General features: G+C 45.0%; 1 protein-coding gene across 1 annotated transcript in view; it reads right to left on the bottom strand.

The window, feature by feature from the left end:
- The window catches only part of C2H3orf20 (chromosome 2 C3orf20 homolog), a 99,976-nt gene that overhangs the window by 63,473 nt on the left and 22,383 nt on the right, over nucleotides 1-14,120 (bottom strand). The window contains exons 6-7 of the mRNA XM_055381075.2: nucleotides 6,044-6,176; nucleotides 4,691-4,972 (exon numbers count right to left, since the gene is read on the bottom strand). Coding sequence (XP_055237050.2) covers nucleotides 4,691-4,972; nucleotides 6,044-6,176 — 415 coding nt within the window. The remainder of the gene's footprint in view (nucleotides 1-4,690; nucleotides 4,973-6,043; nucleotides 6,177-14,120) is intronic.

Here is a 14,120-nt window from a genome sequence, read left to right as displayed (position 1 = left end):
ATATAGAAAATTCTAAAGAGTCCACACAAAAAAGTCTAGAGCAAACAAATAAATTTAGAAAAGTTACAGATACAAGATCAACACACACAAAAGAGTTGTCCCCATGAACACAGGATGTCTTTCCATTTATTTAGGTCTTCTTTAATTTAATTTGGCAATGTTTTGTAGTTTTCAGTGTACAAGTTCTATACCTCTTTGTTATTTATTCCTAAGTATTTTAATCTTTTTGATGCTGTTGCAAATGGCATAATTTCCTATAATTTCCTTTTGTTCATTGCTTTTTTGTTCTTGTTTATACACCATTTTGTATTGCTTGTTGCCAGTGCTCATGGGTTGGATGAATTAATATTGTTGGCCAGGTGTGGTGGCTCATGCCTGTAATCCCAGCACTTTGGGAGGCTGAAGTGGGTGGATCACTCAAGGTCGGGAGTTCAAGACCGGCCTGGCCAACATGGCCAAACCCCATCTCTACTAAAAACACAAAAATTAGCCAGGTATGGTGGCGCACACCTGTAGTCCCAGCTATCTGGGAGGCTGAGGCAGGAGAATTGCTTGAACCCGGGAGGCAGAGGTTGCAGTGAGCTGAGATGGCACCACTGCACTCTGGCCTGGGTGACAGAGCGAGACTCTGTCTCAAAAACAACAACAACAACAACAACAACAACAACAAAAACTGTTAATGGTATTACTCCCCAAAGTGATCTACAGAATCAATGCAATGCCTATCAAAATCTTACTGCCTTTTTTTTGTAGAAATGGAAAACCTGACTTGAAAATTTACACTAAATTGTAAGAGATTCCAAGCAACCAAAATAGTCTTGAAAAAAAAAAAGTGGGAGGACTCACACTACCTTATTTCAAAACTTACTACAAAACTACAATAACCAAAACAGTGTGGTACAGGCATAAAGACAGACATATGTGTTAATGGCTTAGAATTGACAGTCCAAAAATAAACCCATACATCTATAGTTCTACAGTCAATTGATTTTTGACAAGGGTGCCATGACCATTCAATGGGGAAAGAATGCCTCTTAAATAAATGGTACTGGGACAATTAGCTATCCACACACAAAGGAAAGAAATTGGAACCTTATCTTATACCACATACAAAAATTAACTCAAAATGCTTCAAAGACCACAAGACCTATAAGTATAAACCTCTTAGAAGAAAACACAGGGGGCCGGGCGCGGTGGCTCATGCCTGTAATCCCAGCACTTTGGGAGGCCAAGGTGGGCAGATCACCTAAGGTCAGGAGTGAGTTCAAGACCAGCCTGACCAACATGGAGAAACCCCATCTCTACTAAAAATACAAAATTAGTCCAGCGTGGTGGTGCATACCTGTAATCCCAGCTACTCGGGAGGCTAAGGCAGAAGAATCGCTTGAACCCAGGAGGCAGAGGTTGTGGTGAGCTGAGATCACGCCATTGTACTCCAGCCTGGGCAACAAGAGCGAAACTCTGTCTCAAAAAAAAAAAAAAAAAAAAAGAGGAAAACACAGGGGTAAATGTTATAACCTTGGATTTGGCGATGGTTTTTTAGACATAAAGCCAAATGCATAAGCAGCAAAAGAAAGGTGGAAAAAATTGGACTTCATCAAAATTTAAAAGTTTTTGTGCATTAAATGATGCTACGGAGAGAGTGAAAAGGCATATGACAGTATAGGAAAAAATACTTGCAAATCATATACTGATAAGCATCTACTATCTATGCACAATATGGAAAGAACCCTTACAACTTGTTTTAAAGAAAGACAACTCAATCTAAACATGAACAAGGACTTCAATACACATTTCTCCAAAGAAGATACACCAAAACACACACACACACACACACACACACACACACACAAGAAAAGATGCTCTACACCATTCGTCATTAGGTAAACATAAGTTAAAACCACAGTGAGATACCACTCACACCCACTAGAATGAATGAATGAACATTGAGACAGGTCTGGGGTCTGAAGCTGCCAAGTGCAAATCAATTATAGCTTACAGCTTTATGATATTCCCAGTGCAGACATATCTTTTTTTTTTTTTTTTTTTTTTTTTTTGAGACGGAGTCTTGCTCTGTTGCCCAAGCTGGAGTGCAGTGGCTCGATCTCGGCTCACTGCAAGCTCCGCCTCCTGGGTTCATGCCATTCTCCTGCCTCAGCCTCCCGAGTAGCTGGGACTACAGGCGCCCGCCACCACACCCGGCTAATTTTTTGTATTTTTAGTAGAGACGGGGTTTCACCATGTTAGCCAGGATGGTCTCGATCTCCTGACCTCGTGATCCGCCTGCCTTGGCCTCCCAAACTGCTGGGATTACAGGCACGAGCCACCACGCCCGGCCCAGACATATAATTTTTGCCTGAGAGCTTGACCAGCAATCTCTATGAAAACAGAATCGACTGCTGAGCCCAGTGTTCTATGGAAGCCATTAGGTCAAAGAAGAGTTTTCCAAACATTTTCTGTACTTGAGAGGGATCAGATAGCTGCACATGTGTTCTGACCATGTGAACACAGTAACACAGAATTTCTCCTTTAAGATTACTGAGTTCAACTTCCTCATCTTATAATCAAGGGAAGTGAGGCACAGAGATCAAGTGACTTGTGCAGGGTCACCAAAAAGAACTGAGCCTAGAGCCCTGGTCTTTTAGGACTACCAAAGAGAAGAGCATTAATTGCGAGGATGTGATCATTGCTGGGGTGTGAGTCAAGAGTGCCAGTAGCAATGAATCAAAAGTTTGGGTGATCTCTCAGACCATTTGGGGGTGGGGGTGGGAGGGTGCTCAGAATTCTGGGACAAGTGAGAGAACAGAGATTCCTGCAGGCTAGGGTGCTGTGCTCTTATCATACACAAGCCCACCCTCCTTTCTGATGCCCCTGATAGAAGACTAATTCATAGACACAGCTTCATGAGGAGCTCAGGGAGATCATCCTATTAAATGCAGCAAAGAGTCAGAAAGAAGCGGGGGTGGGGCACAACACAACCCATTGCAAGCAGCAGCGGCTCTCGAAGGAGTCAGCTGTGTTAAATACTGGAGGACGCGCTGCAAGCAGGGCCAAGCAGAGTGTGATGAATGGATTCATATACGGTCTGAGAAACAATAACACTTCTTTGACAGAGTGCTTAAATCTGAATTCCCAGTTCAGTCAAGAGGAGGCCAAAGGAAGCAAGGGGGCTGCTGCCAGCAGAGCCTGGTTGGGGGGCTTAGCCTTTGTGAAAGTGGTTGAGACAGCCCAGAGACCCGTCCTCTCCTCCAAGAAAGGGGCAGGGGATCCTGAGTGCCCAGTGATTTTATTATTAAAATGAGATCCACTTCCATCTCCCTCTACCCTGCTCTGTGCTGGAGGAAATAATCCTTAAAGGTATAAAAATGGTACCCAACAAAGGACCCTAAATTGAGGTAAGGAGGCCATGAACCAAGGCCTAGCTTGGCCACAGAATTCCTTTTGTGGCACACAGTCAGTCACACCATGCCTTTGGGTCTCAGTTTTCCCATTTCTACAGTGAAGGGGCAGAAACAAATGACTGTGTTTCACATCCATGACATTTTATGTAACTCTAGACTGTGTAACCTGGAATAAGTGCTTTGCCCTCTCTGGCCTCAGAGTCCTTGTGGCCAAATGAATGAGACATCTGTGATCTGGTCCAGCTCTAGAATATGTTGGGTTTGGGCAACAGGACCCCCACAAAGAACATAGGGTACAAGGTGACTTCCTACCCAGACATTCTGTAAAGGGAGCCCTCTCTTTTGCTTTTACCACCCAAATTCAAACTCCTCTTCACTTTAAAAGGAGCAATTAAAGTTGCTCCCTCTGAAGTACAAATGGTCTATTAACTCATTATCTGACTTCATTGCACGTGATAGATACTCGATACACATCTGTGAGTGAAGAAAATAATCAGACTCAAATCACTCTGAGGTATGCACAGCCCTCAGGGCTCACCCTCCAAGGAGATTTGTCTTTTCAAACTCAGATCCAAAGACAGGCTTTGGAGGTTGATAAATGCCCTGCAATCACAGGTAACGCCTTACAGGCATGTATAGATAAGTGCTTATTTCTAGGGAGAAGGTCTATAGCTTTCATCAGATTCTCAAAGAGAAAATGTGTCTCCTTTTGTTGCTCCCACATCCAACCAAGGTTGGGACACAACTAGCACTATTCTCATGAGCCCAGTCAGATCTCAGCTGCAGAGCAGTCAGGGCCCAGGAGATAGCGCATTTGGGGTGAGGTCTCAGGCTCCAAGGATGTTGATAGGTGAAGTATCCAAGGACCACAGAGCTTAACCACTGAGCCAGGGAGAGAAGGATGAAGGTTCCCAATTGTTTAAGGCCTCCTAATTCTCTCCTCTCCACTAGACATGATTTGTTTTGTGTCTTTAACCTCGTCTCAACTGAGAGGTCCTCAAAGGCAGGGACTTTGTCTGCATTCCCAGCCTGCACTGACAAGCTTCTCACAGGTAGCTGGGGTTTGGTATGTTCCTGTTGATCTGAACTGAACGTGAGGCTTGAAACTTATTACCTCCTCCTCTGACCTCCTGAGTCTGATCTAGACAAGCTCTTAATACCCAGGAGACCCATCACCAGGCTTCTCTGATAACTAAAAGGCCCAAGGAAACATATAGGCTGTGTCAAGTCCTGGACTTCTCTAGGGTTGAGTAGCTGGGGAGATAGGGTGGCACCAAATAAAAGGATACTAAACGAAGGAGGAGCCGTCATAGAAGGTGTAATGAAACTTGAAGGCCTTCTTGGGTGCCTTCCCCTCTTGACAATGCCGACTGAAATGATGGTTGGCGGAAGATGGGTGAGAGGTGGGGCTGAGAGTCTGAGCACCTGCAGTGGGAGGGTAATGTAAACCTGGGGTCTGAGAGTCTCCTTTGCGGGCCAACATTAGATGAGAGGGCATCTTTGCCTTGTAGTTTCGTAAGATCATGGGGTAGAAGATATTCCTCCCTTTCCACGTGGCCCTTTCAGCTTCTCTGCAGAGAAGGAGACCAATATATTGTCTAGCCTTTTGGTTCTCAATCACCAGGGATGCTCTCTACAGCCCCTCCTTAGTGCTCAAGACCCCTATCCCATTCCCCTGTCCCCAAAGTACACATCCCCAACCCATGCTCCCTCGCCCATAAAGGTAATTTTTGGGAAGAACTGGGAAGTTCCCAATGCCCGTCTAAGAATAGCCCTTGCCTGATTTCCACCTGAGCCTGAGGGTGAGGACCTATGGAGTAGGAGTGTGTGTGGAAGTTGGGGGGTGGGTCCTTGGGGTTTGAAGACCTTGCTCACCCCAGTCCTGAGGTTGTGGGGAAGAGAGCTTCCTTCCAGAGTGTCACAGTGAGGAGGCAAACAGTGGCTGCCCTCTCCCTATGTTCTGGCCCAGCAACCCCAGGAGACGTATATGACTAAGCTATTAGATGTGAACAGGTGCTTAAGTCCTTTACACCCAATGGCCTGGGCCCTCAGAGAAATGTTGAGTAAATTGCTAGGGCTTGTGGGATGGCCCCACAGAATGATAAAAACCACTAATCACCCATGTCAAGGGTCTTTTTGGTTTGTTTTGAGAGGTTTTTGTCTGTCTGGTAGAACATCTAGCAAATTAAGAAACAAACAGGGCACAAAAGCCCTAAATGTAAGGAGCCATGCAAAGGGGCATCCCTGGCAAGGTGCTGCAGAGGCAGAAAGCATTGCTGGGCAGGGGCAGGAGGCAAGCCACTGGAGCTGTCTGAGCTCAGGCAATTTCTTACTCACATACCTGCTTAGGCTGCCTCAGTTTCCCCATCCACAAAATGGGCATCGATCCTGTCTTCCTTGCATGGTTGCAGTGATATTGTAGGGAGGGTGGTGACCAGGGAAGGACACGGGTGTGTGTGTGTGCCTGTGAGGGATGCTGCACCTGTGGCTGTCGTGGGGAGTACCACATAACCCACGCTCCCAGGTGGCATGTCTCACACACTTCTGTGACTGTCCACTCACATATACACAGGGACTCCCAGCTGGGGGCCGGGCTTTCTGAGAACCCTTGACTCCCCCGACCCAAGCACTGAGGTGCTCACATGTGGCGACACAACTCCTGCAGCTTCTCCCAGGCCTCAGGGCAGGGGTCGCTGAACTCCAGGCTGTTGGCAGGGGTTCCCACTCCTTGATGCAGGGGCGGCATGCTGACATCTTCTGTAGTTCTAGATTTGCCTGTAGTTGGAGTGCAAGAAGTTAGAGAGATGCCCAAGACCATGGGAACCCACCTTTTGCATCAGTGTGACCTGGATGTGAGACCTGGAATCAAAGGAGATCATTTTGGAGCTTTAAAATTTGTCCCGCTGGATTTTGGACTTGCATGGGCCCTGTAACTCCTTTGTTTTGGCCATTTTTTCCCATTTGGAATGGCAGTATTTACTCAATACCTGTACCCCCACTGTATCTAGGAAGTAACTAGCTTGCTTTTGATTTTACAGGCTCACAGGTGGAAGGAACTTGCCTTGTCTCAGATGAGACTTTGGACTGCTGGGTTAATGGTGAAATGAGTTAAGACTTTGGGGGACTGTTGGGAATGCATGATTGCTTTTGAAATGTGAGGACATGGTCAGGCATGGTGGCTTGTTCCTGTAATCCTAGCACTTTGGGAGGCCAAGGCAAGCAGATCACCTGAGGTCAGGAGTTCGAGACAAGCCTGGCCAACATGGTGAAACCCCATCTCTACAAAAAATACAAAAATTAACTGGGCGTGCTGGTGTGCACCTGTAGTTCCAGCTACTCAGGAGGCTGAGGCAGTAGAATCTCCTGAACCCAGGAGGTGGAGGTTGCAGTGAACTGAAATCACACCACTGCACTCCAGCCTGGGTGACAGAGTGAGACTCCAACTCAAAAAAAAAAAAAAAAAGATATGTGAAGACATGAGATTTGGAGGAGCCAGGGGCAGTGGTTTGGCTGTGTCCCTACCCAAATCTTAACTTGAATTGCACCTCCTAGAATTCCCATTTGTTGTGGGAGGGACCCAGGGGGAGGTAATTGAATCATGGGGCCGGTCTTTCCCATGCTATTCTCGTGATAGTGTATAAGTTTCATGAGATCTGATGGGTTCATCAGGCATTTCTGCTTTTGCTTCTTCCTCATTTTCTCTTGCTGCCATGAAAGGAGTGCCTTTCGCCTCCTGCCATGATTCTGGGGCCTCCTCAGCTATGTCGAACTGAAGTCCAATTAAACCTCTTTTTCTTCCCAGTCTTGGATGTGTCTTTATCAGCAGTGTGAAAACTAATACAGGAGGGGTTTCAGAAAATGGTTTTTCGAGACACTGTGTTTACCAGGGGACACGGGGAGAAGAGCAGGAGAGCGGCATCCTTTAAATGTCAGAATATTGGGGGTATCATTGATGCTCACCAGGAATTGTTGACTGGTCATTTATCAAACAGAGATGTTACTCATACTGCGAGTCATCTGTGATGGATGTGTCAGGGACTGACTTGTGCAAAGTGATGAGACTGGCCATGTCTCCCTGGGTTCCAGGAAAAGAGAGCATTTCCAGGGCTGGACTGCCCTCACTGAATTGGACCCTTTTGATTCACCTGATTAAAGACACAAAGTCTCTATTTCTTCTCAATCAGCTTGAAAACTTCTCTGATGATGGCTAATCTTGGGTCTTCTGGAGGGAGCCCAAGTGCCACAGGCACAGATCACTGTCATCTGAGTCTCTGCAGACCGGATGACAATGATCTGCATGACCTGGATGACAACGATCTGTGCCTGTGACACTAATTTTCACAGCTGTCCTCCATGATAGGTGTCAGGTGGTATGAGGATGTGGTCATGTGGAGTCGTGGCAGTGATCCTCCCACCCTAGGTTCCAGGGGCATCTATTTAGTCATTTGTGTCAGGTCCTACCTACAATGAACCTCTGACTCCCACCCAGCTGCAGCCTTGAAGTATGCAGGCTTAACTTCACCTTGGATTTGAGGATGAAACCTGGCTTTGGGTGGGGGCATTTCTCAGGCTCTAACTGAAGCCCTGAGGGCCTCAGAATGGAGCCTTCCTTGCTGCTGGTGAAGCCTGGGGGTTTCTGGCCAGTGCTTGGGGACCATCTCTGGTATCTGCCACCCTGAGTGGTTCCTGGTCACTTCCCCCACTTCTCCTGCCAACAGGGACCAGAGACTGAACCCTGAACTCAAGCCTAGGGCCTGAGGTCCAGCGACCTGCTGGCAGGCCACCTGGAGCATCTGCTGGATTGAGCCTCCATGTCTGGCCTGCCCCAGGTGCCTTAGGCTCCCCAAAGGTGACGGTCTCTTGCTCTGACTAGGAACTGCTACTAACAGTTCTCTTCTTGTAACATTCGACACCTTCCAGAAATAGCTGCCGTCCCCTCAGGGAGTAAGCCCAACTCCTGGAACTGATGCTCAAAGTCAGCCTGGCCCCAGAATTGTCAGCAGGTGAGGTGGAATAGCATGTGGACATGGAATGGATGGTGGAGGCCCCCACACCCAAAGTGACTTCAAACCAGAATGGCTATAGCAAAACCAGGCATCATTCATACATATGTCATAGGACAACAGGCATAAACTGGGACATTGCTGGACTAGAGTTACTTATGAGCTATGAGGCAAGGCTAATCACCCATGCTAGCATGCATGTGTGAGCCTAATTCCTAAACAAGATTAAGACCCTATAATGCAGCATCACTGAATATACTTCCCAGTGTCAATGGACGCAACAAGGCAGCTAAAAGTTGGGTGGCAAAGGAAAGCAGCCACATAGACAAGAGGCCAATAGACATGTAGCAATCCCCCGAGTCCTTGAGAAATACATTCCAGGACCCCTCGTAAATGCCTGAAAGCATGGATAGTACCAAACCTGTATATGCTAAGTTTTTTACATGCACACCTATGATAAAGTTTAATTGGTAAGTTAGACCCTAAGAGATTAACAATAACTCCTACTAAAATAGAACAATTAAAACAATATATTGTAATAAAAGTTAGGTGGAGGGGTGGGGAAAGATGGCCAAATAGAAGGCTCTACTGATTGTTCTCCCCATAGGAACACCAAATTTAACAACTACCTACACAAAAAAAGCATCTTCAAAATAATCAAAAACCAGGTGAGCACTCAGTACCTGATTTTAACTTCATATTGCTGAAAGAGGCACTGGAGAGGTAGGAAAGACAGTCTTGAATTGCTGACACAACCCTTCCCCATCCCCAGCAGCAGCTGCAAGGCACAGAGAGTCTATGCATTTGGGAGAGGGAGAGTACAGTGATTGTCCGACTTTGCATTGAACTCAGTGCTTTCCTGTCACAGTGGAAAGCAAAATCAGGCTGAACTCAGCTGAAGCCCACTCATGGAGGGAGCATTTAGACCTGCCCTAGCCAAAGGGGAATTACCCATCCCAGTGGCTGCATCCTGTGTTTTGGCAAGCCTGTCCACTGTGGGCTCTGGAGTTCTAAATAAACTTGAAAGGCAGCCTAGGCCGCAAGGACTGCAACTCCTAGGCAAGCCTTAGTGCTGAGCTGGGCTCAGAGCCAGTGGATTTAGAGGGCATGCAACCAACTGAGACACCAGCTGGGGCAGCTAAGGGAGTGCTTGTTACACCCCCCACCCCAATCCCAAGTGGCGCAGCTCATGGCTCCAAAAAAGACCCCTTTCTTCCACTTGAGGAGAGAAGAGGGAAGAGTAAAAAGGACTTTGTTTTGCATCTTGGATGCCAGTTTAGCCACAGTAGGATAGGGTACAAGTCAGTGTCATGAGGCCCCCATTCCAGGCCCTACTCCCAGACGGCATTTCTAGATACATCCTGGGCCAGAAGGGAACCCACTGCCTTGAAGGGAAGGACCCAGTCCTGGCAGGACCCATCACCCGCTGACTGAAGAGCCCTTGGGCCCTGAATAACCAGCAGTGATACCCAGGTAGTAGGCTGTGGGCCTTGGGTGACACTCTGAGACATGCTGGCTTCAGGAGAGACTCACCACATTCTCAGATGTGATGGTCACAGTGAGGGACTCCTTCTGCTTGAGAAAAGCAGAGGGAAAAGTAAAGAGGACTTCGTCTTGCACCTTATGTACTAGCTCAGCAATGAGGGGGCAGAGCACTAAGGGACTCTTGGGGTCCCTGATTCTAGGCCTTGGCTCTCAGATGGCATTTCTATACCTGTCCTGGGGCACAGGTGAGCCCACTGCCCTAAAAAGTGAGTCCCAGGCCTAACTGAAGAGTCCTTGGACCTTAAGTGAACAGTGGCAGTAGGCTGGCAGTACTCCCCATGAACCTGGTGGTGGTGGCCAAAGGGTGAGACCCCTCTGCCTGTGGAAGAGGGAGGGAAGAGTGGGAAGGACTGTGTCTCACAGTTTGAGTGCCAGCTCAGCCACAGTACAATAGAACATCAGGGAGATTTTGAAGGTTTTTTACTCTAGTCCTGGCTCCCAGACAACATTTCTGGACCTGCCTGGGGCCTGAGGGAACTGTCTGCCCTAAAGGGAAGAAGAGAAACCTGGCTGGCTTCACCACCTGCTGATTGTACATCCCTAGGGCCTTGAGCAAATATAGGCAGTAGTCAGGTAGTGGTTACAGCAGGTCTTGGGCAAGATCCAGTGCTGTGCTGGCTTTAGGTTTCATCCAGTGCACTCCCAGTGGTGGTGGCCACAGGGGTACTTGTGTAACCCCATCCCCAGCTCCAGGTGGCTCAGCACAGAGAGAGACTCCATTTGTTTGGGAGAAAGTAGGGAAGAGAACAAGAGTCTCTACCTGATAATCTAGAGAGTTCTCCTGGATCTTATCCAAGATCACCAAGGCAGTACCTCTCTGAGTCTGCAAGAACCGCAACATTCTGGGCTTGGGGTGCCCCCTAATGCAGACATGACTTAGGTCACAACACCCAAACCCTTTCAAATACCTGGAAAGCCTTCCCAAAAAGGAAAAGTACAAACAACCCCAGACTGTGAAGACTACAATAAATACCCAGCTCTTCAATGCCCAGACACTGATGAACATCCACAGGCATTAAGACCATCCAGGAAGACATGATTTCACAAAATGAACTAAATAAGGCACCAGTGACCAATCCTGGAGAAACAGATATGTTACCTTTCAGACAGAGAATTTAAAATAGCTGTTTTGAGGAAACTCAAAGAAATTCAAGATAACACAGAGAAAGAATTCAGAATTCTATCATTTAATGAAGAGATTGAAGACAGTGTGGAGATTCCTCAAGGATCTACAACTAGAATTACCATTTGACCCAGCAATCCCATTACTGGGTATATACCTAAAGGATTATAAATCATGCTACTATAAAGACACATGCACACGTATGTTCATTGCAGCACTATTCACAATAACAAAGACTTGGAACCAATCCAAATGTCCATCAGTGATAGACTGGATTAAGAAAATGTGGCACACATACATCATGGAATACTATGCAGCCATAAAAAAGGATGAGTTCATGTCCTTTGCAGGGACATGGATGAAGCTGGAAACCATCATTCTCAGCAAACTATCACAAGGACAGAAAACCAAACACCGCATGTTCTCACTCATAGGTGGGAATTGAACAATGAGATCACTTGCACACAGAGAGGGGAACATCACACACTAGGGCCTGTTGGCAGCAGGGGTGGTTGGGGGCTGGGGGAGGGATAGCATTAGGAGAAATACCTAATGTAAATGATGAGTTGGGGGGTGCAGCAAACCAACATGGCACAGTTACACCTATGTATCAAACCTGCACATTGTTGCACATGTACCCTAGAACTTAAAGTATAATAAAAAAAATAAAAATTTAAAAAAGAGACTGAAATAATTTTAAAGAATCAAGCAGAAATTCTGGATTTAAAAATGCAATTGATATACTGAGGAATGAGTCAGAATCTTTTAACAGTAGAATTTATCAAGCAGAAGAAAGAATTAGTGAGCTTGAAGACGGCCTCTTTGGAAATGCAGTCAGAGGAGACAAAAGAAAAAAGAATAAAGAATGAAACATGGCTACAAGATCTAGAAAATAACCTCAAAAGGGCAAATTTAAGAGTTACTGGCCTTAAAGATGAGCTAGAGAAAGAGATAGGGGTAGAAAGTTTATTCCAAGAAATAATAACAGAGAACTTCCCAAACCTAGAGAAAGATATCAAAATTCAAGTACAAGAAGGTTACATAACACTAAGCAGATTTAACCCAAAGAAGACTACTTTAAGGCATTTAATAACCAAACTCCCAAAGGTCAAGGATCCTAAAAAAGGATCCTAAAAGCAGCAAGAGAAAAGAAACAAATAACATACAATGGAGCTCCAATTGTCTGGCAGCAGACTTTTCAGTGGAAATGTTGCAGGCCAGGAGAGAGTGGCATGACATATTTAAAGGGCTGAAGGAAAAAACCTTTTACCCTAGAATAGTATATCTTGTGAAAATATCCTTAAAACATGAAGAAATAAAGACTTTCCTAGACAAACAAAAGCTGAGGAATTTCATCAACACCAGACCTCTCCTACATGAAATGCTAAAGGCAGTACTTCAATCAGAAAGAAAAGGTGTTAGTATAAAACTCACTGGTAATAGTACAGAGAAAACCAGAATATTACAACACTGTTACTGAGGTGTGTAAGCTACTATTATCTCAAGCAGAAAGACTAAAAGACGAACTCATAAAAAATAATAGCTACAGGTCAGCATGGTGGCTCACGCCTATAATTCCAGCACTTTGGGAGGCCGAGGCAGGCAGATCACTTGAGGTCAGGAGTTCGAGATCAGCCTAGCCAACATCTCTACTAAAAATACAAAAATTAGCTGGGTGTGGTGGCATGTGCCTGTAGTACCAGCTACTTGGGAGGCTGAGGCAGGAGACTCGCTTGAACTCAGTAGAAAGAGGTTGCAGTCAGCCGAGACGTGCCACTGCACTGCAGCCTGGGTGACAGAGCGTGACTCCGTCTCAAAATAATAATAATAATAATAATGATAGCACAACAACTTTTCAAGATATCGTACAATAAGATATAAATAGAAACGACAAAAAGTTAAAATATGGGGGGGATGAAGTTAAGGTGTAGAGTTTTATTAGTTTTCTCTTTGCTTGTTTCTTTGTTTATGCAAACAGTGTGAAGTTGTTATCAGCTTAAAATAATGAGTTATAGGATAGTATTTGCAAGCCTCATGGTAACCTCAAATCAAAAAACACACAATGGGTACACAAAAAATAAAAAAAAAAAAAACAAGAAATTTAATCATATCACCAGAGAAAATCACCTTCAGTAAAAGGAAGACAGGAGGGAAGGAAAGAAGAATGAGAAGGCCACAAAACAACCAGAGAAACAACAAAATGGCAGGAGTAAGTCCTTACTTATTAATAATGACATTGAATATAAATGGACTAAACTCTCCAATCAAACGACATAGGGTTGTTGGATGGATAAAAAACAAGACCCCATGATCAGAAGCACACTCTACTTATAAAGACGCACATAAACTGAAAATAAAGGAACGAAAAAAAGATGTTACATGCCAATGGAAATCAAAAAAGAGCAGGAGTAGCTATACTTAGACAAAATAGATTTTGAAACAAAAACTATAGAAAGAGACAAGGAAGGTCACTATATAATAAAGAAGTCAATTCAGCAAGAAGATATAACAATTGTAAATATATATATATATATACCCAACACTGGAGCAGCCAGACGTATAAAGCAAATATTATTAGAGCTAAAGAGAGAGAAAGACACCAATAAAATAATAGCCGGAGATAGCAACACCCCACTTTCGGCATTGGACAGATCTTCCAGACAGAAAATCAACAAAGAAACATCAGACTTAATCTGTACTATAGAACAAATGGGCCTAATAGATATTTACAGAACATTTCATGCAATGGCTGCAAAATACACATTTTTTTCCTTAGCACGTGGGTCATTTTCAAAGCTAGATCATATGTTAGGTAACAAAACAAGTCTTAAAACATTAAAAAAAAAAAAACCTGAAATAACAGCAACCATCTTCTCTGACCACAGTGGAATAAAACTAGAGATCAACAAGAGGAATTTTGGAAACTATATAAATTCATGGAAATTAAACAATATGCTCCTGAATGACCAGTGGGTCAGTGAAGAAATTAAGAAGGAAATTTTAAAAATTCTTGAAGCAAAAGACAATGGAAACACAACATACCAAAAC

The sequence above is a fragment of the Gorilla gorilla genome, chromosome 2 (genome assembly GCF_029281585.2).
Source record: "Gorilla gorilla gorilla isolate KB3781 chromosome 2, NHGRI_mGorGor1-v2.1_pri, whole genome shotgun sequence".
NCBI lineage: Eukaryota > Metazoa > Chordata > Mammalia > Primates > Hominidae > Gorilla > Gorilla gorilla.
The sequence above is the reverse complement of the archived record's forward strand: the minus strand, read 5'-3'. Positions and strand labels throughout refer to the sequence as shown.